Below are 23,680 nucleotides of genomic sequence, written 5' to 3' on the forward strand. Positions count from 1 at the left end.
CTGTTTTCTGTCATGTAAAAAGTTTTCTAGTTTTTTTAATTTAAAAACTTATCTGTGAAGAAATTGTCTTTGATCCACCAGATTTTGATGATATTAACATTGCTGAACAGCCTTTTTGAAAGGTTAACTTTGAAATCCCAAAGAGTAAAGTGCTTTAACAAGCTTTTCAAAACAGGCATTTTTTCTTTAGAAAAGTTGCATTAAGAACATTTTGATATGAATAGTTCTGAAATGTTTCAGCAGATCTGGAGAAACTGAAGATCATGTAGGAAGAAGAATAGAGTTGCCTAAGAGATGCCCTGTGACTTCAGGGTTATCTGGTCAACTTCAAACATGGCATTTAGATGTAGTACGTTTTTGGATGCATCTTTTAATTGGAGGAGCTCGAAGACTGTGAAAGTTATGTATGAACATTTTGTCTTTTTCTTTGCATTGATAAACTTATTTATTGAATTAGTAGAAAAAGACTGTATAAAAGACAGATCTAATGAGGAAGGCAGTTTAGGTATTCAGAGACAAGTCTGCATGCTGGTAGTCTTAAAAATCTGCGTGACAGTGAATTACTAGGATCTTTAAATCCGGAATCTGATTAACAACCAAGTAAAGGGTCTTGAGTGTTGGAAGAACCTGAATACAATTCATGATGATGTAAGTCTCATGCTTTGCAGGTGTGAACCACGTTGCAGCTGGTTGATTAGGGTTTTTATGCTTTTCTCTGCGAGTCTTCACATATTGTACCAGACAAGTGCTTGTCCTACTCCAGTAAGTAGTTCTGTTGCAATGTTGTGGCACCAACTAAGTTTTGGAAATGCGGTATTGTTTGTCTGAAACTCTGGTGAGGTGGGACAAACTGTTTTCACAGTCTGGATATAGATTGCAGATTTTCATCTTGGTGTTCAGGGCACCAGCACATCTGCTGATCCCGAAAGGCATCAAAGTAGCCTAACTCACAGCAGGTACCTGTGGTTCCTCAAAAGAAATGAGCCAGTAGGGAACTGCTGTGTTGGGGAAGGGAGGGTAATCTCTCATCTGCTGCTGTATCACCTTTATCTCTTCCTCCTTGTTAAAACCCGCTGGGCTGCTGTCGGAGGACGCAGGAGTGGGAGGCGGACCCGGAGTAACGACGGAGTCTCAGTATGAGTATGATCGTTCTCCTTTATTCTAGCTTTTACAGAGTATGTATAGACAAGCAACAAGCAGGTGTCAGCAATAGTTACATGATTGGCCTACAGCTTCTGTCCATGCGCATAAAGCGGATACATGATTGGTGCAAGGTTGCTGTCCACGAGGAGGGGTCCGCTTTCATATATGGAACCTAGTTCCGTCTAGACTTGTTTGCCAGTTTCGTGAATACCTTCTTTTGTAGTGCTCAAGGCCGCTATAAGGCCGCTTTCAGGCTTGCTTGCCTTGGCCTAGATTCCTTCCTCTACCCTGAAGACGGGATTGCTCATCCCAATCAGATCATGCCCTCTCTCGCTTAACCATTCCCCTAACCATTCCTCCATCAGGCTGCAGTGGTGGGAGGCACTGGCCTCGGACCAGATGGTGGTTCGGCAGGGGGGGATTCCTGTTCCTCTCTGCTGCTCCAGTGCTTGGATGGGGAAAGGGATGGGGCTTGGGATCTGGCTTAGAGAGCCAATATGGGTTTGGAATTCCTGGCACAGATTTGATGCTTATACCAGAAACCACCTGCTCTAAGAGTTCTTGTGTTTTAAGAGACCACCTTCAAGCACTAAGTATTGCTTTGCTCCACCATTATTAGTTCTCCTCTGTCATTAAAGTAACTGGCCATAGTGGCCACTGGAACAACCACTTAAGGTGGATTTTCTAGATAGGAAAAGTATTAGGAGGGCAGATCCTGACTGATGACTGATATTTCCATGATTTATGAACTTCCAGTGTGCATGCTTCTTTAGCAGCTGATAAATGCACTCATATATAAAATGTGGAAGCCATAAGCTTGCTTGTCTGTGTATTTCTTTTTAGCCTGGACACTTGTTTCTTCTGGAGAATGAGGATAAACGATGTACCTGAAAGGTAACAGTGTTGACCGCCTGTTCATGTAGGGTACCTGCACAAACTCCAAGTGCCAAACTGAGTATGTGAGCATCCTGCCTCAAGCAAGGGTGTAAGGGTAAAAGGGAAAGCTCAAGTTGTGCAATAAGCTTTACCTACTTAAAATTGCAAAGATTATTCACTACATTACTATTAATAATATTCCTCCCACTTCTCAGCAGTTGATTAACTGATGTGCATCCCCATCCTGCTCAGCTGTTCTTCCTCTTCATTGCTCTGGCACACAGCTGCTGCTGTCTATCCGTGTGCCATCCCAGTTTCTCTTTCTCACTGACCTCTTCTGCTCTCCCTTTCTTCTTTTGCTCTGCAGGTTTGGGTAAATTTTTTTTTTTTTTTTTTTTAATATTTGATTCTTCCTTATCACACCAAAAATGATTTAGCACATGTGATAGCTCTCGATAGCTCTTTGGTGTTCAGACTTGTGACTAACTGCATCACGACGCAGGAAGGTTAGGGTGTTAGGCTGCTGCGCAGTCCCGGTGCGTTTGCTGCTTTTGTAAATGGGTTCATTGAGGATTATCAAGACAGAGGGAGGGACTCTGCATGGACACGTGTACTTAGTGTGCTTGGTGGTTTTTACGTAGCTGCAAGAGTTCAGCTGCAGTGGGAAGAAATTTGATTAGGGATTCTAGGTATAGAATATTTAAAAATCAACAATTTCAACTGTCAACATTTCAAGGGTAAATTCCCTGATGTCTCTGAATTTTTATTTTTTTAATGTCCTTCAACACCTTTTTTTTTTTTTTTTGGTGGCCTAAAGGTGAACCAGGTGTATTCAGAAATAGCCTTTTGTTCCTGTTGTTTGAAGAGGTGAAGTCAAGTCTTCAGATGTCTCTCTAGTCTCTCTCTATCTCTCTCTCTCTCCCCCCTTTTATCATACGAAGATTGGAAATCCCACATATTCAGTGTTGCAGCCTCGGAAATGTCAAGGCCTGTTCATTTAACAAAAAAAGGCCATTGACAAACACTGAGCTTTCATGATGCACACAGTCCTTTACTGCTTTCAGGCATTTCTTTTGTACAGTATTTTCCCACATAGAACAAAGTGTCAGTTTGCCAATGAGATGAGGATGAAAAAGAGAGTTTTCCAGTGTCTAGAGTAACGATTGTTTTAATGGGCTTTCCATCTTTCTCCTCTCTGCTTTTCCACTCATACGGATTCATGTACACTGGAGAAATGAAGGGATAGGAACAAAAATGTAAAAACTGGCAAAATGCAATGTGAGAGCTAGCAGTGTTTTACATTAAGAGAGCGAAGAGTGACTGCAGGCCGCTCTTTGTTTGTGGGGAGGTGAGTGAATGAGCTCCAGCTCTCCATAGGAGGCCAATTCCTGAGGGGATTTGGGTCAAGGAGAGCAGTGAAGATTTGGCAGGAGAAAGACAGCTTTCTCGTCTGTCTCCAACAGGCATGCTGCTCTGCCCGGGCCCTGCCAAAGGGTGTCGATGGCTGCTGATGGGAATCCATTTGGACTCCTCTGGGTGCTGCCTTTCTTTAGCAGGTATCACCCACCTCCAGGCAGACCTGGCCCTACTGGCGTCTGGGTTCAAATCTCAGTCAGATCATAAGTGGAAGGACTTGAAACTGTTTGAGAAACCAGTGAACGTGAAAAAGTTCCCGGATATTGTGCTTAAAATCTGAGGTGCTGAGCAGGGAGAGAGAGATATAGCTGATGATCTAGCTTTTTCAAAGCATTTTACTCTCTTGTTTTACCTCTTCTTCCAATGAAAAGCATCTTTCAAAGAATGCTGACGTATCTGATACAGCTTTGTCTTCAGACTATAAAAGCTTTGAAAAGAGCACGTGTAGCTGACACCCAGATGAAGGGTCCCCTCCAAGGGAGGTGGAGAAGGAAGGGGTAGCAGGAATGAAGAAGACAGCTGTCTTGTGGTATTGATCCTGTTCTTGTTACCAGGGTACTTCATAAACGTGAGCTGTCTGCAAATGAGAAATGTAAATGGATGTGGTATGAAAGAATAATGCTTAAACGCATGTGGCGTATGACCTGTCTCGCTAGAGCAGTGAAGTTGCTGCTGTTACATTTTGTCACCACTCCCTTTGCGTGGATCGCTTTCAGTTGGTGTTACAGCCATGGTCCCATACTCCAGAATCCCGTGTCAGGCCAGTTTTGTGCTGCTGCTGTTTTTTACATTTTGCGCTACCTTCTATTTGCCTGGCTCTTAACTTTTTATTTCAGAGCTGTAAGTGAAAGAGCTAAAGTGAAAAGCTGCATGTGTGAGAACCAGTACAATTTTTCTTTCAACTAATGACCAGTGTGTTTTTTCTGGCAGCTGGAATTGAAGCAACCATACCTGGAGATCTAGACTTAGAGACCAAAGTGCGAGGCTGCGTGGGCCATCATGAACAGACTGTGGTGCAAATCTATCCTTTTTTTTTTCTTTTTTTTAATAGCTCACTTGAAACTTTGAAAGACTACATATTTGTGTTTAAACCGACACTTTTCAATGATAGCTATACAAAACCAGGTCCATGGGTGAGCTTTGGTTTAGACCTACGTAGATTTCAAAAATGACAAGCTAAAATAGTAATCTGCATGTCAAAGTGATCTTGTTCACACATCATGAAAGATTAGGTTTTTTTTCCTTTGAACTTGCAAACCACAAAGTGGATCTACACACATATACCTTCCAAGAACATTTGAGTCCTTACCTAGAAGGTATTTTGAGTAAACTTATGAGAGAAAGGCCTTCATTTTTACATTGGCTAAGATTTAATCATAATGTCTCTGACGAGTTAACTGTCAGCAAATTGTTAGGAAAAGTCCTGAGAGCAAGACAGAGGGCATGATTTTGCTGCTAAATAGCATCTTGGCATGCCCCCATCTCAAGTATTGTGTACAGTTCTCATCACTGCATGTAAAAACGGATACAGTAGAATGAGAGGATGTACAGAAGAGGGTGACTGAAATGGTTGGAGGGGACAGGGTACAGCTGTTTTTTGATAAGAGACTGAAAAGAGTTGGACTGCAATTTGGAAAGCAGAAGGTTTAGGGGGAATATGATAGAGGTTTACAAAATCATAAAGATGGTGGGTAAGTTGAATGCAGAACAGGTCATCAGATCCCACAGGGCTAAAACTAAGGGTTGCTTATTGAAACAAGTAGGAGTTTGCTTTAAAATGGGCAGAAGAAGGTACTTTACACAGCAGTTAGTGACCTTCTGACACTTGCTGCCACACAAGGTTGTGAGGACAGACAGTACCAGTGGGTTCAAAAGGGATTTGACAAAAGTTGTGGAAAACAGGTCCGTTAACAGGCACAAAGAGGACTGGGCAGGGATATACCTTTCAACATCCCTGATATGGCATGGGAAATATGAAGGGGATGGACCACAGAAATGGCTAGTTTGCTCTCTTTAAAGAGTGCCTCCTTTTGACATGGTGATGAAGTGCTGGGTGAGACAGACTGTTGTGCTGACCTAGTAAGGCATACCTTATGTTTAAAGCTGTATTTTCTTAAGTTGGCTGTTGATGTGCTGTGTAACCCTTGAAGTTGCTTTGCACATCTCTGCCTCCTTACTTTGAATCTGCATAAACAGCTGGTTCACTGAGAGAGACAGTCCCCTTTTTTCCTCTTGTGTAATGTGTCCATATGTCCTCATTTGAGTCACAGGCCTCATTATGGAGGCAGGAATAGAATACACTGGGTGGGATATTGCTGGCTAAGACTGCATCATCTTAAGTCACTTTTCTCTGCCTTGGGCTACTTACCTGTCTTTCTGTAAAATGCCTTCAATGGGGTGTAAACAGGATATTGAACAAATCTGTTTTTATCTTTACCAATTGCTTTCAGAAAGATTGCAATAGTAAATGGTGGTGATAATAGTATAACTAGACATTTATATACATTTTATTGTTGTGTGTCTGTGTGTGCATGTGTATATGTATGTTACATTGGTCACTATAGGAATCATTGCTGAATGAGGGTGAAACAACCCAGAAATGCCTTATTTCAGTCTGTAAAAAAATTCTTTGTTGTTCTTTGCTGTCTGCCACTGTCCTGTATTCTTGTCATATAGTGTGGGCTCTGCAAAAATTTATATATTCATTGATGGTACTTGTGTTTGTGCTTAGTGTACGGTATTATGTTCAGTTAATGTCATTTGGCTCAAATATTGTGCTTACTGTCAGAGCAATAGTATGTCTTCCAAGAAATTACTCTCATATAAAAGAGCTGCAGAGTGTTACTGTTTACTGCTTTTGGGAAATTCTTTATTGTTTATTCATCCTCGTTTTTTGTGGGTAGGACTTTTGATAAAGCCACTTCCTGTAGTTACCAAAAAGTTCTGGTCAGACTAGCTGTTCTAAAAGCCGTTTTAGGCAGTGGATAGGTAATATGCTATTACTTGGCCTGTATGCACAGTAGGCATTGTTTATGATAGTTTTATGATATAGTTTTATAGTTTTATAGTTTCATAGTTTTATGATAGTGGAAGCTCCAGCGAACATGGAACGTTGCTTTAGGAGAAGAGTGTTTTTTTAAATTTAATTTAGGTTTTTATTTATTTATTTATTTATTTTTATTATTTTTTTTTGACAAAAAATGCTGTTTACCATAAGGAAAAAAATTCTAAACTATTTTGAGGTATCAGTAATATCAACTGTTACACTGGCTTTGCAGTGTCTCATCAATACCTGCTTAGGGAATGACTGTTCAGGGAAGCTGCAAATAACTTAATGGGATTTTCTTCTTTGATTTCTCCACAGGAGCTCTAAGTAACTGCCTAGTAACCATATGGGATTTTTACTGCATAGAATTCATATAAGAGATGGGAGGAGAGGAAGTGAAAAGGTGACAAAAGTAATAATGAGTAATTTGTAACAGAAAGGGCTGCAGGGGACAAGTTCTCAGGCATTTCCCTCAGCTAGCTGTTCTTTTTTTCCCTTAGTCATATGATTTATTTTTGAGGCTATCTTATAGGAATAGATATACGGCTTGGTTTTACAAAGGTTTTGTAGCTGAGGATCAGCCTCTTCATAAAGACCTCTTTCAGTCATCCCTTAATTGAACTTTCTTTTGGACATCCCATAGGAAGAGGTCAAAGTAGGGCATTTCCTTAGCCCATAAAAGGGGAGGGGGAGGAGAAAAACGGAGCCCTTGAAAGGGGGTCTGTGCTTCCAGAGCTTTAGTTACCGCTTTTTAAAGTTGCCTCTACCTGAGGTTTGCTGCCACAACAGCCCCATGTGTACATGTGGTTTATGTGCCTCATAGTCATGAGGGAACAACAACTTGAAATACCCTTTCTTCTAACACACTGCTAACACTGCTACACACCCCCTTGTATTTAAAATAATAATAATAATAATCCTTATATCAGCTTGTGGATTTAAAACTACCTTGGAGAGTAAAAGAATGCGTGAGTAGAATCCCAGGAAATTGCAGTATTGGTTGGTAAGTTATTTAGAGGAGAGAGCAAGGATCACATTAGCATGACTGTGGGCAGGAAGTGAACAAAAAATACCTTTGTTTTTATGATTTTGCTGCTGTGCAAAGAGGGTTTTTACAGGCCACATAAAATTCAGCAGGAGTAGAGTCTGACATAGAGAAAGCTCGTGGGGCTTTACACTCATGTCAATAATATTCTCGTAGCTGGAATGTGTAATATGGATCCTTACGAGTTTTGGAGATAGGGTAATAATTAATGAATAGTTCTTGCCTTTTTTCCCCCCCTCCAAATGAAGTAACATCTAGAATTAATAATTTAATTTAAAAGTCTGATTATTTTTCTTTAGACTTAGGAGTATATTTTCTCATAATGCAATTACTGCCTGGTGACTTTGGAGGAAAAAGGATCTTGTAGAAGTAGTAAATGATCAGCTAAGTTTGTTTTTTATATTGAGCATGTGTGTGAGTGTATTTATATGCTTTTCTTGGAGACTATTTGAACAGGTTTTGTTTTATAATGTTTATTTGATTCTTTGATGAAAAGATCTAAGCCCTGTGACTACCTTTTTAAAGAATGAACTATTATCACTACTGCACTTTATATGTTTGGAACGTACGGTTGAAGTTAAAATGAACAAAAGTTGCTTGGTTCTGTTCTTCTTTGAATAATTAACTGTTACCATGTAGTATGGTATTTGGGAATAACATTGTGAATGCCTCTTCCATAGATGTAATGATCCAGTATTGAGTCTCTATTGCTGTATAGCAATTGCTGTATAAGTATTGCCAAAAACCAAGTCGCCTATCTTGAGCGCTGTAGTTAATATTGGCTTAATTGAAATCTGGAGAATGTCTTTTGCTTAAACTACTTTTCTCTTCTTAAAATGTAATGTGTCTCAAAAGTCTTACAGTGCTGTGAGAGAGCTGGTATGAATTTTTACCTGCTGATCAGTGTGTTGCTACGTAGTGAAGCTCCTCAGTGATGAGAGGAGTATTTGAAATTCATTGTAATTGAGAATACCCATCTAAATCTTCACACAGTCTGTTATGCTCTGTTATGTTCATGTGAGCCTGGGATAAACTTTCAGTTCTTGCTGGATTTCTGTGTGCTGTAGAGAGCAGAGTCTGGCCAAAAATGTTTCCTTATGTGGTAAACAAAAGACAGTTTGCCTTTTGAAAAAGAGATGTCTCATAATTCTAGCAATTGAGACCAACCATAATTACAGCCTCTTTCTCAGGCAAAAAACCCAGTCTGTAACCTGTGGTTCTGCACTCTTTTCTTCCAATTTTTACCCCTAACAATTATGTGCAATTTAGATTCCAGCCTTGAGCCTCATGAAAGTAGGAGTATTGCTGCTCCCTCCCATGGTGGTTTTCTGGGTTTTTTTGCTTGGCATCCTCCTTAGGAGAGGACTGTGAAAGCTGTACCAGGTCACAACAAAGGAATCTCGATCTAGGCGCCTCCATGTTTCACAGTAGATTATGTGTGGACAGTTGTTACTACTGCATCTCCTAAATGAATTGTTTAAGTGAATTCCTTGGTGAACCCATAGTGGAATGTGCTTGCAATAAACAAGGAACACAAAAAGTGTGCACTTCTTAATTCAGATGCAGAAGCTGTTATGCAGATCACTTCCAAAATGTCTGAGAGGAAAATTACTTTATTTGACTTTTACATTACAAATGGAATAAACAGGTTGACTAATTGATCAATTAATGAGTCAAGACCTACTTAAACTTAAGACTCATATTGGAGCAATGAATTCTTGTGACAGTTATGTTTCTCTGGAACAATAAACATGTCAGAGCTTGGGATGAAGTGCTTGGGATGTGGGAAGTAAGGAGAAAGGGTCTAGATACAGAACAAATTTTCCTGGATTTGTCTCAGCTTCTCAGAAATTCTTCAAAACTGCAAACTCTGCGAAACTGTCCTTTTCTGAGAGTGCCACAGAAGTGGCCTGTAAACTTTACCCAAAAATAGAAGGTTGGCGGGAAGAGAGGTGGATAAAATCTAAACGAAGAATTCCATTTTTTCTCTCTCTGTCTGTATAGCTACAAAGCAGAGAAGCTGCAGCTACTCTGTGAATACCAGTGGAGGTGATGGTGTTGTTAATTTCTACACAGAAGAGACTGTGGAGATGGGGACTCTCAGATCTTTGGGCACAAGGGTTAAACCCATTGGGGTTCAGAACATCCTCAAATTAGTGGAGTTACCTGGATATAATGACATTTGTGCTCCTAAGCTCCTTAGTCTTTTCAAAAACATCCTCCATATTCTAATGGGGAAAAAAGTCAGGAGAGATCTTCTTTTGAAAATAACTAATTTGGTCTTTTTGTCATCAGGTATGTTCTTTTATAATGCTGGGGCACAGCTCTTCTTTTTGTTTATGGTATACTTTTAATATTAATCACAATTATGACCACAACTTTCAATTAGTATGAAGTGACACAGAACAAATGCTAGCAAGAGGTTTAGAAATTGGGGATCCAGGAAAATTTTGTGACTTCAGCTTCTACAGTTGGTGATCCAAATGTTTAATTAAGACATCGTAGTTACAATTCAAATTTGTTTTTCAAATTTTCCATCCCATGTTTCAGCCTTCCAAGGGCATGGACTTTTTGACTGCTTTCCTCAATAAGTTGTGCTGATGAATGCATTTCACTGGTAGAAAGACTTTTCTGAAAGTCCAGGCTAACTTTTATTCCTTCTAAGTAATTTCCAAGTAATTCCTTCAGGCTAAGTAATGCCTGGTGTTTATGGAAATCTGTTAATTATCTTGACTTTACAACGAGGGTAATACTAGGACAGTGTTCCCTGAAACTAGTCTTAAGATAAGGTTCACTGTTCGTACACCGTGGCTAGCCTGGCCTGAGACGTAGCCAGAGGTCCCCTCTAGAGCCCATGGGCTCTGCGCGGCCAAGCCTGCCTGGGTTCCCGTGCCACCATGTGAGCTCCTGCAGGTGCTTCGAAGCTTTCTCTAGGCCTTGTGGAAGCACTAGTTGGAAGGCGGCTGAGTCCTGGGACGCATCAATTTTATAGCTGTTTCTGTGCCTGCTTAGCAGCTGTGTTGTACATGTGGCGGGAGATGGTAAGCATGTTGCCTAGAGCCACGTGGTGAATTGCTTAAAGCCACAAAGAAATCCCGTGTTACCTCGTTGCTATGGACTTGTGCATTGCACCACTCTGGGAAACTTTCTTTTCCGGCGTATGGATGGAGGCTCAGCGGTGCGGTGGCCTGGCCTGGCTGCGTGGGGAGGGACAGCTTTCGGCTGCTGGATACGTGTGCCTACGAGGTAGCTCAGTACAAGTGCTGCAGTGTTGGATGCAAGCCCTTTTATGGTATACTGAAGGTTAAGGACAGTAAATGTTCAAATGTGAAATGAAAATGAGAATCACAAAGAATTATTTGGGGATTTTCATAGTCTGGGGCAGTGTAATTCTATTTTTAAATAAGTAACTGATATGTCTAAAGAGGGGACATTTTCTGCCCTATAATTACTATGATATTGCTGCCCTTGCACTTCCCTCAGTGGGCATGTCCATGCCATGAAGTACTGCCCTTTTCCTTGTAATCGCTTTGTTGGTTAACCAGAATACTAGTTAATGCAAGGGAAGAGGAAGATTAATTATCTGTCAATTTCAAAATTAATGTTTCTTTCTAGAAGTCAGCCAATGAAACCAAAGGTTGTTACACCCTTCCAGGGAAGACAGAGAATCATCTCAGTTAGAGGCTTTCAGTAGCCCCATGTAAAGTGTTACCTAATGTTTCTTAGGTAATACTACATAATAAAATCCATAGCATATATTATGTTGACTTTTGCTGTTCTGTCCCTGATCAGAGATTTCATTATTATGTTATATTTTAACATGATATGTCAGTTACTGTGATGCACTATGGAGATAATATTATTTTAAACTTGTGTACTTTTCTTATGCTTCTTTACAGAAGCAAAAATGATTTTTAAAGTTGGTAATCTGTGCCAAAGTCTAGATTGCGTAGACGCTTTACATTTTATTTATTAAATAAAACAAATTGTATTTGCACAAGATAAATCTGTTTCCATGGTAGATACAGCATTACTTATGCTGTTTTTTTTTTCTTTCAAACCAATTTAGGCTGAACCAGTGCAATTTTTTTTATGTAGATAAGGCCTTAGGTTAGAAGGCTGTTGGTTCATAACATGGAGATTATTCTGTATTTGCTCTTAGAAGATTAAGTTATAGAGACTTCTAGGGTTATGATGCAAAATATTTTGCAGGGTCTGCACCCTAATATGAGAGACGTACCTCCTACCCTGTGGCTTCTTGCATTTGAGAGTGGGAAGCTCTTATTCTCAAATGAGAAAGAGAGAACATTATCTATTGACATACTTTTATACTACTCTTGACATACCACTGTTATATTTAATTTAAAAATAGCACTCAAAAGTTGAGGAAAATTCTGATATTATTCCCCTTGCTTCCAGCCTGAAAAAGCAGCTTCAAGTTCTCACACCTTCAAAAACAAGACCTTTAAGAAATCCAAAATTTGTGGAATCTGCAAGCAAGTAATTGACGGCCAAGGCATTTCATGCAAAGGTGAGTAACAGATGTGCTCTGTTTACTTTCTTGCTGTTTAAAACAACTAATTTTATATTAGTGTTAAGTTTCCAGAAATCCGTGATTGTGGAATTCCCCCAGACTAAATATGTATGTTACCTAAGCTTATTTCCTTCCTTTGTACAACATTATGTGCCTTGTTTTTCTTTAGTAGTGGGTAATTGGACATGTATAATGATGTGCTTAAATTACTACGCTTTTCAGGCAGGTTCCAGAATAAGACGGTGTCTGTGCAGGTGCTGCTAGGAGCATGTGTGTGAATGAGTAGTGTGTGCGCAGTGGGTGACAGATGCTGCTGGAATTCAACCTCCAAACGAGGAAGTGACCCTGACTCGCTGAGGCATGAAGGCTTTCTCCGCATTAATTTACTAAAATTCAGAAGAGCAGCCGTCTATTTATTTATTTTACTTTTTCCAGTTGCATTATGTTCTCAGGTTTCAGTCCTGTCCTTCAGTCTAATCACTCACAGGAGCCCTGAAGAGATTGTCCTAGATGCACACACTGTAGGGACACAGCTGCCTCTGGCACTGCTACTTGCTCTTTAGTGCTGTTTTCCCTCACTTATTCTTTTCCCTTGTATGTAATACCCTCTTGGCATCCACAAAATCTCACCAAGGCATAAGATGTGTGTGTATTGTGGAGGGGAGGAGCAAAGAGAAAGGCTGTGCTATACTTTGGCACATAAGCAGTAATGCACCCTAAAGTAGGTAGGGCACTCGGTTGTGTTGTGGGCTTTTTTGCACGGAGAAGGAGCCCAATTAAGGGAAGCCAGTGATGGAGGCATTTGGCAGCAGAATTCCAGGGGCACGGTTATGGAGGAGGACATGAGATTTGAAGACCTCCGTGTTTTTGTGAGTGGCTCAAGATCTCTCTGGATCCCAGGAGTCTTTGTGGGAGTGGGACCTGGCTGTGCAGAAGTGAGCACCTTTGCCTTTCTCCATGGGATACCTGTGGGAAGGACCTTAGGCAGAAGTAAATCTTGGGAAAGCTCGATAGGTCCTTCTTGCAAGTTTTCCAGGAGCAGGGGTTTTGTTCCTCTGTGCTGGTTTAGTCTGGTTAATGATCAACTCCTGTTATTCTGTGTTAATAAATTGGTCTCTCTGCTTGCCACATGCATGGTTTACCTCCAAGTAAGAGAATGCTTTTGTCTGTTCATCTGAAGCATAGCTGCTGTTTTCACTTTGAGATGTTAGCACCACTTTCTAGTTCTAAATGGATCTTTTTCCTCGTCTCCTCCCTCACTCCCATATTTTTCAAACATCCTAGGATCCCTCTGAGAGATTGCGAGGGTAATGAGAGACCGGGGTATGGATGGAATGTGGCCTTTTTCTTGTGTGTGTGATGCTGAACTCAGGTGCAGACTCTGCAGATGACCAGTTAAATGTAAAATACCATGCTTGTTCAGCATTACTGTAATGATCTCTGGAGTAGCAGTTAAATATATATATGTGTGTGTGTGTATATGTGTATATATATATATTTTTTAACATATCTTTTCTATCAGTTTTTCTGGAGGTAGGCTCCAAATTTCTTAGGATATACTTGTTTTCAACTTGGCAAAAATTGTTGGTATTGTTAGTATTGTTATACCCTCCGTCAGATTCAGTGTAAGAAGCAGTGTGCAAGGAGAGACACAGTACTTTGAAACGACAGGCCTTGGAGGTGGGAGTAGAAAGTCTGACAGCTTGCTTTGTATTTAAGTCCTTGCAGCCCAGAGCTGGATATGCACAAAAGCTATGTCAAAGTGACCCTACCTCCATAGGTGCTAAGAATTTTACTGCATATCTTATAGATAGACCACACAATCATAATGAGTCTGAGCAAGTTTTCCTTTTGCCCTGATGTGGAATATTTTTGGTTCAAATAAAGAAGTATTGTCTGTCTGGGATAATTTTCTTAAGGTTTCTGGGAAGAATTTCAGAAGGAGCCCCTTGCTAATATTGTGCAGCCCCTGTTTTTGATGCCAGCACCATACTTCTGGGCTGCTGGTACATTTTGATTGTTATTTGCTTTATACTGACCTGTGGGATAGAAGCAGCAAAAGGAGTTGCATGGAGTGGAGTGATGACTCTGAGTAGTTTCAGTTCAATAGGAATCCATTTGTATTTTAACTTACAACATGGACTTTATAAAGCAGGGGTTTTGGAAAAGATAGAACTACAAGTTGTCTATTCCCTTGCCAGCCCTTCAGTACTTGAAATGAACTCCAATACAGTGAAACACTATTAATATGAAGAAAAACAAACCAACTGTTTCAGAGCCAAATTCTGGTGCTGCTGCTTCTGGTAAGTTCTCCCTGAAGTTGCTGAATAAAAGAGAGCAAGTCTTTCTCTGATGCTGACACTGGGGGGAGAAGGGGGAGAAGAAAGGCTTTAGTTAAAAACAGATAAAGTTCCTTTGTGTATTAATGAGAAAATCTTGCTTTTTAACAGTTTGTCCTCAGAAAATAATAGCTCTTTGTATAGACTGCAGGTTCCTTCCAGACTATAATATCTTATCAGCTAAAAGAAAGCTATGCGTCAAGAGAAAGGAGGCAAGGGGAAAGGCTCCAGATTAGTCACTCTGTAGTATTTAGTGTTTATCTAGCAATGAATCATCTGCTTGTTTTAAGAAAAAAAGCCATAACTGGGTGTTGTAATGGTTAGATAAGTTTTCATTAGTATGTGACAGTCATTGTCCTGGTGTGTGTTTAGCCCTCTCTTGCAAAATGTGTGTCCTTCACTAATATCCTTCTCTGAATGTAGTGCCTAAAAATTTTCTCTGAAAAACGAGTGATTGACTCACAAAGGGACGCTTGAATGATGATGTCACTTTGTTCTCATAAACTTCAGTCCACCTCAGTAATGCATACGCAGTTACAGTGATTTGTTTCTTAATGAGCTCTACAAAGCCAGTAGCACAAAGGAAGGGAGGTTTTGGAGAGATGGGGGAGCCCCTGGGTGCCTCTGTGCCTGGTGAATGTGGTTGTAGCTAGGCTGCAGCTGTAATGATGCAGCATTTCATTATGAAGAAAGAGCATTCAGCTGCTGATTTCTGCAGTCAGAGTGACTGCATATTCTGCAGTAAACTGAGGACCGTATGACTCCCCATGTCTTTCGAGCACTGCCTCAAACTTACTAAAGGAACGGCCTTCTGAGCTCTGATTTGATACTTTCATCTTTCCCTGCAGTACAATTCAGTTTAATTCAGGGCAAAGCAGATACACATCCTAGTTGTACATTTGCATAGTTGCAAGTGCATATTGCATGTTTGCTTAGTTGTCCAAAGAGTTGACTAACAGTGTTACAAAAACCTTTCAATTATTTTTTTTCTGCTTACTCCAATTTATTAAACATTGTGTTTTATCTTCTTTGTCAGTAAGCTATCCTAACTATGCAGTTTCTGTATTTTCCATGTAAATTTCTACCGTGTTTTCCTTTTTCCTCTACTTTTTAAAATTATTTTCTCTTTTGGCTTTGTTGTGTTGTGGACTAAACATCAGCCAAACTGCTGCTAATATAGAGCAGTACATCAGAGCTTGTTAGATATGCTGAATCTTTCCAGTCTCTAGAAAGTACTTTCCTGGCAAATGAAAGCTTGTGACCAGGTTTGGGAAATTTGAGTATTTTTAAGTAATACAGTAATGTTTCCTAGCTCTACAGCATGGATGGATGAAATGATGATGATGAATTGAAACACTTTATACACTTCTGTTAATAAAACTCCTCCCTTCCACCACTGATGTGATTAAGTGAACATGTCTGAATGCTGCAAGTGAAACTTCACATGCAATACAAAGCATTCCCTGAAAGAGATTTCTAACCTAAAGCAATTAATGGTAGTGTGGATTGACTGAATATCTTTTTGTTAATCTAACCTAGCTGTGAATGTATTGGTTTGGGGAATATGTTTCAGAGGGATCTTAGGAGCACTTGTAGAATTGTTGTTACTCAGTTTTTTGTTTTTCCAGAAAGCTCTTTCCTTGATGGTGTGACTACATGTGAATTTTGTTTTCTTCCTGGTGTTTTGAACCATGTATCAAAGCTAGCCAAAATGGAGTTAAGTTACATTGGCATGTACTGTTAGCTATAGTGTGGGTACAGAAATGCTTACTGTAGTACTGTGTGCAAGCTCAATATAATGAAGAATAACATTCTCCTTTAATTAAAATTAATCTGTATAATTACTTCTGTCTTGTGTAAGTCATGCTAAAATACATCCCCATGCCAGTGTTGACCCGCTTGTAGTAAGTTCTGGACTGATTCCTTGAGCAAGTAGCATGAAGTGATATTTGAAGGTATGTTTTCTCATCAAATTATGATCTCTGTATTTATTCTAGAGCTTCTAGCCCCTCTACAGATCATAGATCAGGATTTGAAGACAATGGCAGCTCTTTTCCTTCTTAAAGAGGTTTGATATTTTCCTTTGAAATTCACCTGCTTGGTTGTGATCATACTTGTGATCAAGGCTAGTGATCCACTTCAGATCTCATTTTCAGTTAGAGTTCCCTGGTGCAAAGAGTTCTCTGTATTTCATCAGATATTGTCCATTGCTTTTGGCAAGACAAAATATGTTGTTATATCGAGACTAGTGTGGAGATGACAAACTGTTGCTGGGGCCTGTTTGTGCATGCTCTGTGTGTGTGTGTGTAAATATACTCATATGTAATCTTATCTGAATGGCAAGTGGTTTTAAATACCCTGTCTTTCAATGAGTGTTAACTTCAGTAACAATGTATTGGTATCTTAAAAATGTGCAAAGCATGTCTATGGTTAGCTACAGTTTTGGCAGGCAAACTTGGAGAGTGAGCTAGAAATGCGAAAGGAATTTGGGTCCTGCCTGGGTCAGTGACATTGCAGTTGCCTTTGAATGGGTGAGCGTGTGGAGTGTATTTGTGTGTGGGGGTGCTTATTTATGTTACCCTAGTACCTTGGAGCTCTACTTGTGAAACAAGATCCTATTTTACCAGATGCTTCATAGATGCATATTATAAGCTATATGTATTATTAATTATGGCAATAAGCATACCCATATAGTTATCCTAATATTATAGTGAGGCAGATCTTTGAGATAATAAAAAGGCTGACATTAACTTAAGAGTTTTCCATCAGGTCACTCTTGCTTTCCACATAAAGTTCGTATGTGCACCTAAATATTCTCTTGAGCGTTGATTCAGCAGATTGCATTGGCTTCTGTGGGACTATTTTAAGATGATTTAAGCTAACTGATTCAGTTAATATTTTGAGGTTCCTAATGGTGTATCTCCTGTATTTATGGCTGAAACTTTGTTTAAGAAATGGGAAAAAACAAACAAACCAGAAAAGCTTATTTTCCTAAGCAGTTAATTGCTCATTAGATCCAAATTTAAAGCATGTAGTGTTGTGCAAAAATGAGACCTAGAATTTCCTTTTGTCAGCATTTATGTTTTTGGTTACCATCAACATCTGATGGTACAACAAACAGACATCAGAGCAACTTCATGTAAAGCCAGATACTCAGGCTGTAGGACCAACAAGTGTGGTCTGTTGCCGCTACAGTGGACAAACAGCTTGTCCCTGCTGTGAGCAGCAAGGGGGAGGGATCGTGGGTGTCCACCCAAGGTTGTGAGAGGGTCTGGGCTCTACCGTAAAGCCTCATCTGACCGTCAGCCTCACTCGTGAGCGGCACCTGGGAAGGTGGCTGAGCAAGGCTGCGTGAAGCGTTCTGGCGGTGGCAGAGGAGTGTTGTAGGAGCCTCTTGGAAATGGGCAGAGCTTGTCTGGGAGGCAAGCAGCTCAGCCCAGACGTCAGGGCTGGGTGGAGGAACGGGAATTGCAGCCTGTCTCTGGCACCCGAAGCCTCAGAAGGTCAGCCCCTCTTCACCAGACAAAGGTGCACACAGTAAACAGCAACTTCCATGGGGTTAATAAAGTGTACTCTATTTAACACAACTGTACAAGCTGAGCATTTATGTCTCCATGCAGAGCTTAGATGCAGAAACATGCAAGTTGTGTGCATAATAGCAGTGAAGACATGAAAGGGAAGAATAAGTAAAACCTCACTAGAGTGTGCAGAGATAGAGAAAAAGCTGCTGTAATTAGTAGGCATTACACAAATGGCGCATAAGCATCCTTGCTGAAACCCAGCCCTATGGAGCTAAGGGAAGCTGTAAAACTGACATCCTGTTGGTGACATGTTGTTATCACAGTGGGAATTAGGGGGTAGAATTTGGGCATAAATCTCTAAGGTAAGTTCCTACTCGCTTAAAAACAAACGCACACAAAAACACACCAGGCAAAACCTCTAGTGGGGTGTTTAATATTTATAGTAGCCAAGTGGCATCCCAGATACTAGAGCATGTTTGAGAAAGTTGTCTGTAGTGAAAACACGAGCTCCATGTTTGTTTACCTCATAGTGATAAGGACTGAGTGAGTCACCCCAGGATTTGGTCTGTGGTTATAAAGTTTATTTTAAAGATGAAGTTCAAATCATTAAGGTTTTGAAAAGCTGCAGGTTCTGTTCATTGCAGCTAATGAGTTAAAGAAATGAAGTAAAGGTGATTTTTCTAGCTTTCCAGGAACACCATGACTGCTAGGTGATCTGGTATGCCTGCAAGTTTATAAACTTAACCTGCTTGAAGGGAACCCAGAACTCCCAAGAGTAAATTTGTACTGAAGACAGAGTATCTGCTGCAACACCAAAATCTGAAAAGAAATGTGACCAGCAGTACAGTGTATAATGCCACTGTGATGAGCATGATATGCCATGTATGGAGAGAAACCACAGAGTAAATCTCAATGCATTTGGCTAAAACCCCACACTTTTAAAGGGCTTCAAAGCAAGGAGGAAAAAAAGGGGGGAAGGAAGGGGGGGGAAGCCAAGAGAAACCTAGAGAAGATAAGGCTCAAATAAAGAGAGACAAGCGAAGAAGTCTTTAGCAAGTAATGCTGAAAAATTTGTCCTGTTACATGAAGAAAGCTTCAAGAAACTAAGCTATGATGTTTTCTTTTCTTGATGAAGGTCTTTGTTGCTTCTATTTTTTTATTTTTTTTTTAAGAGCTTAAGAACAGCTGTGAATAAAAACATGCAGGCCCATTAGGTCTTACGCACATAATGAACAACTTAATTTTTAACAACATAAGTTTTGAAGATTATCTATGCTCTTAGCATAACTTACAAATGCTCTGTTTTTGAGATCATGGGCATGCTAATTTCCCAGATTTTTTGATACTGGCTCTACCTGCACTGTCTGCAACTGCAAGAAGAACCTGCAGACAGTTCTGCCAATTTTTTTGTTGTTTGTTGAGTGTGGGTCGCTGGCTACAGTATACCATATCCTGATTGAAATGCTTTTCTGGATGAAATACTGCAACATGTTGTTCAGCCAGAGGGAGGAGGTCTAAAAATAATCTCCAGTTCCAGACTGGATTAAGGTTTGATCATCTCCTATCTGACTTGCAAGTCTTTATTTTACTAAGATGAAAAAAGTTGCTCTATATTGATTTTTTTTTATAGCATATGAAAACATATTTTCACTATGCTAATATTCTGCCATTGTAAGAGCATCTATGGGGAATTAAAAAAAAAAAAAAAGCGGGAATTTTCAGGAGGCTGCTAAATTGATGAAGTTAGAATATAAATTCCATAGCAAAATCAGTAGGAAACTTGGTGGTCAAGATACTTCCTACACAATACAAAGAAGGTGGGAATAAAGGAAAAGAATAGCCAAACTATTGCAGTAGTAGTCCCAATGTATTTTTATCTTAGTAATGTTTTTCTGTTGCTATGACCAGCAACAGCAAGTAGAATATTTCATTTGCAGGAAAACTCATCTATGATGGTATACCCACCTCAAAACAAAATATGCAGATTGCACTGATTTCCCGTAACTGTCTCTTAGCTTTTATGTTCAAAAATGTCTGCAGTCCCTGTTACAGGGGGTGCTGGGAGCATTAGTCAGATGAAGAGACAACGTTTGGCTGAAAATGAAAACCAAAAGAAAATCTAGAAAGGTAGTTGGGGCACAGGAACTGCCCCAGCAGATGTTGCTGCCATAATGTGACTGTTATTCTTGCGACATCTTTGTCACATGACTCTGATAAATTCTTAAAAATAGAAGCTCTTCCTTCTGCAGCTGAAGCCCAGTGTTTCCTGGTAGGGGACTCTCCCTCCTTTCTAGAGTCAGAGGTATCTCTGCCCCACACAGAACTACATGTCATCTTACTTTTAATGCTGCAGTTAATTATTTCTGTGTGCTTATTTTTCATTTGGGTTCTTTATCTTGTGCTGTATTGCTGCAGAGCTGGTAGGAGCATGTCAGCAGAAGAGTGCACGTGTGTGGTAATGGGAGTGTTTTCTAATCATCTCATCACAATGTTATAAAAACTCATAAAAAACGCCAATCAGGCTGCAAAGTTCTCTCTTCCCATTTTCCTTTATTCTGCTTTTAGAAAGGACACACAGGATTCATTAATTGTCCTTGTGTCTGTTGGTTATGGTAGAGTGGAAACCACCAAAAAGCATTTTTGTCTCGGTAAATTAGTGGATGCTTTAGCATTCATTGGGAGGCTTAGAAAGTACCCTCGTCATGTATGCTCAGGCAGTGTGCTACAGATGTGTGTGAGTAACATTACTGTGATGACTTATGTGGCTTTGTTGTGAAGCCATAGCAAAACTCCCATTGAATTCAACAGAACTGGAATTGGGCTCTTTTATGTCCTGGAGGTATCTTAAATCCCTTTCTACTAGAAGTGGAGAACTGACAAAAGGGATGTATTAGCTTTAGAGTTCATCTTGACACTAGAAAAATTATATGAATGTTCCAACAGACAAATAATATATGATGTGGTTCTGAAAATTCAGAGCAGACTTTTGAAAGCTATAAATAGGGATGTTCCTAGTGCTTATTTTTTCCCTCTCTTTTGAAATGCATGTGACTCAAAGAAGATTTCAGTGGAAAAAAAAAAGACAAAAGTATTTTTAACAGTTAGTTGTTGCTCTTAAACAGAGACTCTGTGATACTAAAGAGAGGAAAAAATCCTGTTAGTTTAAAAAGCTATTTGAAAATAGTAGTTCATGTGGATAATTCCAGTCTTTTAAAAAGGCAAGAAAAGAAAGGTGAAATAGTTGCCTGATTCATTATTTAACAGAATGGATGAGTTAAAGCAATGAATAGGTTTACTGTGGCGACTGCTGTGTTCATTCTGTGCTGGAAGCTTGCCTATGTCTTTCACAATAGTTGTATGTAACTCTGGCTATGCTGCAGGTAGGTTATTGAATACAGATGCTTGAGCAAATGTCTGTTTTACTTGAAACACTATCTTCTAGCTAAAGGATGCTGATTTGGTATTTATTGGTATGTATTTGTATGAATAATAATCCATGGGGTTTATAATATATAAGACCCTATGGGAGGTTAATTATGTTAAATTAATAGGTGAATCTTCAGTGACAGCAACTGATGAAGTTTTATAAAAGTGTCCTTAAGTTACTCAGTTGACTGTTCTGTCTTGATTTGCTGTTGGGAGAGCTTGTTTTGATTACAGATACCTTTCTGAACCAAGCTCAACCTGGAGAAGTCCCTGTCACGGTGGCTTTACTATGCATTTGTCAGAAAATCTTGATTCAGTCTTTCTGTGGAACCAGTGACAGACTTGGAATTTTCTTCAAAAACATTTGCTACAGGAAGGAGGTGTTACTTGGTAGTGGTATCACTAGCCTGGTTACCACGCTGGCTAGACTTTTGCGCTCCTGTAGCTCTTTGACACTCATCTTTCAGCAGAATTAACCGAGAAGCCTGTAGAATTGAGAACTATAAAAACTCAGTCTCAATTAAATGAATCTTTTTATATGCTTACATTGCATTCCATTTTGTTGTGGGTCGTCAAGGGCTCCTGCATTGCTGTCTGAAATAGTATGTGCCTATTTTGGGGAAGTTTGGAGATGCTGAGGAAAGAAAGCATCCTTCAAAGAGCTAGACCTGTGATCCGGTATCCTTCTTTATTATTTGTCATCAGGAAGGTAAAAATGAATATCAAGAGCTGTACAGTATCTCTCTTCAGGGCAAGTGATCTTTCTTAGTAATCACTTAGACATTAAATTGAGTTATATCTCTTAGGTTCTCTAATTAAATATAAGTTTCTACCCTGAAGAGGATTTCTGAATTGTATTGTCCGTACTCTTGCCAAAGATAGAGCTTATAAAAACATGGAGAATCACTTGATAAAAGCTGAGGTTAAGTGTGAGGTTGTCCTTACAAACTGGTTGTGTTCCAGTATTCATTGCATGTACAGTGTAATAGTATATGGCAATATATTGCCATACAGTGCATTCAGGAAATGCTTTAAACGTGAACAGGTAAGTAGCTCTCATCAAAGAAAGAAAAACTTCAGGTATTTGTCCTGGTGATACCACTGTGAAATACAATGTCTTTAGCAGCCTGGTAAACCACAAATCTGTCTGTGGTTAATTTCCAGAAGCACTCTGTTATTTTGTAAATACATTGCTACTAGTTTTCAAAGTGCATCTTATGTGCATGACTATTGTAAGAAACAGAACTTTCATTTCATAAAAATATTGGAGCTTGAATCTGGAAAGTTTGATTCACTCTGCTTATTCGTCTATCTTTACCCTGGTAGCAGTACTGTTAACTTTCAGGAGTTAACAATTTTCATTTTGATCCATAGAAATGTGACCTTTTTTTTCCCCCTCGTTAAAAATGGATTTCCAGAGCTATTGTTTAGGAAATGTTTAGAAGTATGGTAAATGGACTAAATATGGCGTGGCCCCCATTTTGCTGCCAGCCAGCTTGGGACAGTTGTTCTTGGAACTGATGCCAGAATTCTTAAACACAAATTTGGAAAGTCTGGTATTTGACGAGAGCTGATGTGTGGGATGCAGACATTCAGCTGTTGCATTGAAGAGCTGAAGTAGCCTCTCTGAGTGTGACATTGATTAAATCCTCTGGACTGTTTCAAACATTTTAACGTTCTAATATGTGGAGACAATTGGGCCGTGGTCCCGAAAAGAGCTGAGTGTGATTTTGCTTGTGAGCTCTGTCTGAAGAATGCCAGCATTTGGTAGAAGCTGCTTGTTGAGATCTTTTTCTTGTAAGTTGCCTGTGTTTTCCTTAACAGTTTGATGTGCTGTGAATATGCTTTGCTGTCATATGTTTTTGCATTGCGTGTTTGTTGGACTGAAAAAGCACAGGCTGTGTGATTGTGGCATGTTACTGCTTTTCTGGCCATAGAAGTCTTCTGAAAGTGCATCTTTCTACTACTGAAGAGTTATTGTGAAAACAGCTGGCAGATTGAAAAGTGATTCAGTCTCTCTGGCAGTCTGATGGTTGAGGTAATCCTTCTCCTTGAAAGTGCTGTAAACGCTAGCTCAGAACAGCCTTGGACTGAGAGGGTGCAAACATCCAGGCAGAACAGTTCTGCAAGATAGTCATGTTAGATGTGACAGGATGAAATCTCAGTAAATAAATATCAAGCAAATAGCTTTTTCTCCTGTGGGTGGGTGGCTAATTTGCTAGTGGTGGTGGAGGGATCTCTCACTGTTCCTGATGTTAAGAGCTATGGTGGACAAAGCATCTGAACTGCTTGTAAAGGGATGTGCCTGAAATGGCAGTGGTGCTTCCCTCCACA

At 39.8% G+C, this 23,680-nt stretch overlaps 1 protein-coding gene across 11 annotated transcripts in view; it reads left to right on the plus strand.

The window, feature by feature from the left end:
• TNS3 (tensin 3) overlaps positions 1-23,680 on the plus strand; it is a 332,367-nt gene that overhangs the window by 124,167 nt on the left and 184,520 nt on the right. For all 11 annotated transcript variants that reach the window (XM_067291189.1, XM_067291185.1, XM_067291188.1 and 8 more), the window contains one exon: positions 11,946-12,057. In XM_067291189.1, coding sequence (XP_067147290.1) covers positions 11,946-12,057 — 112 coding nt within the window. The remainder of the gene's footprint in view (positions 1-11,945; positions 12,058-23,680) is intronic.

The sequence above is a fragment of the Apteryx mantelli genome, chromosome 2 (genome assembly GCF_036417845.1).
Source record: "Apteryx mantelli isolate bAptMan1 chromosome 2, bAptMan1.hap1, whole genome shotgun sequence".
NCBI classification, from domain to species: Eukaryota; Metazoa; Chordata; class Aves; order Apterygiformes; family Apterygidae; genus Apteryx; species Apteryx mantelli.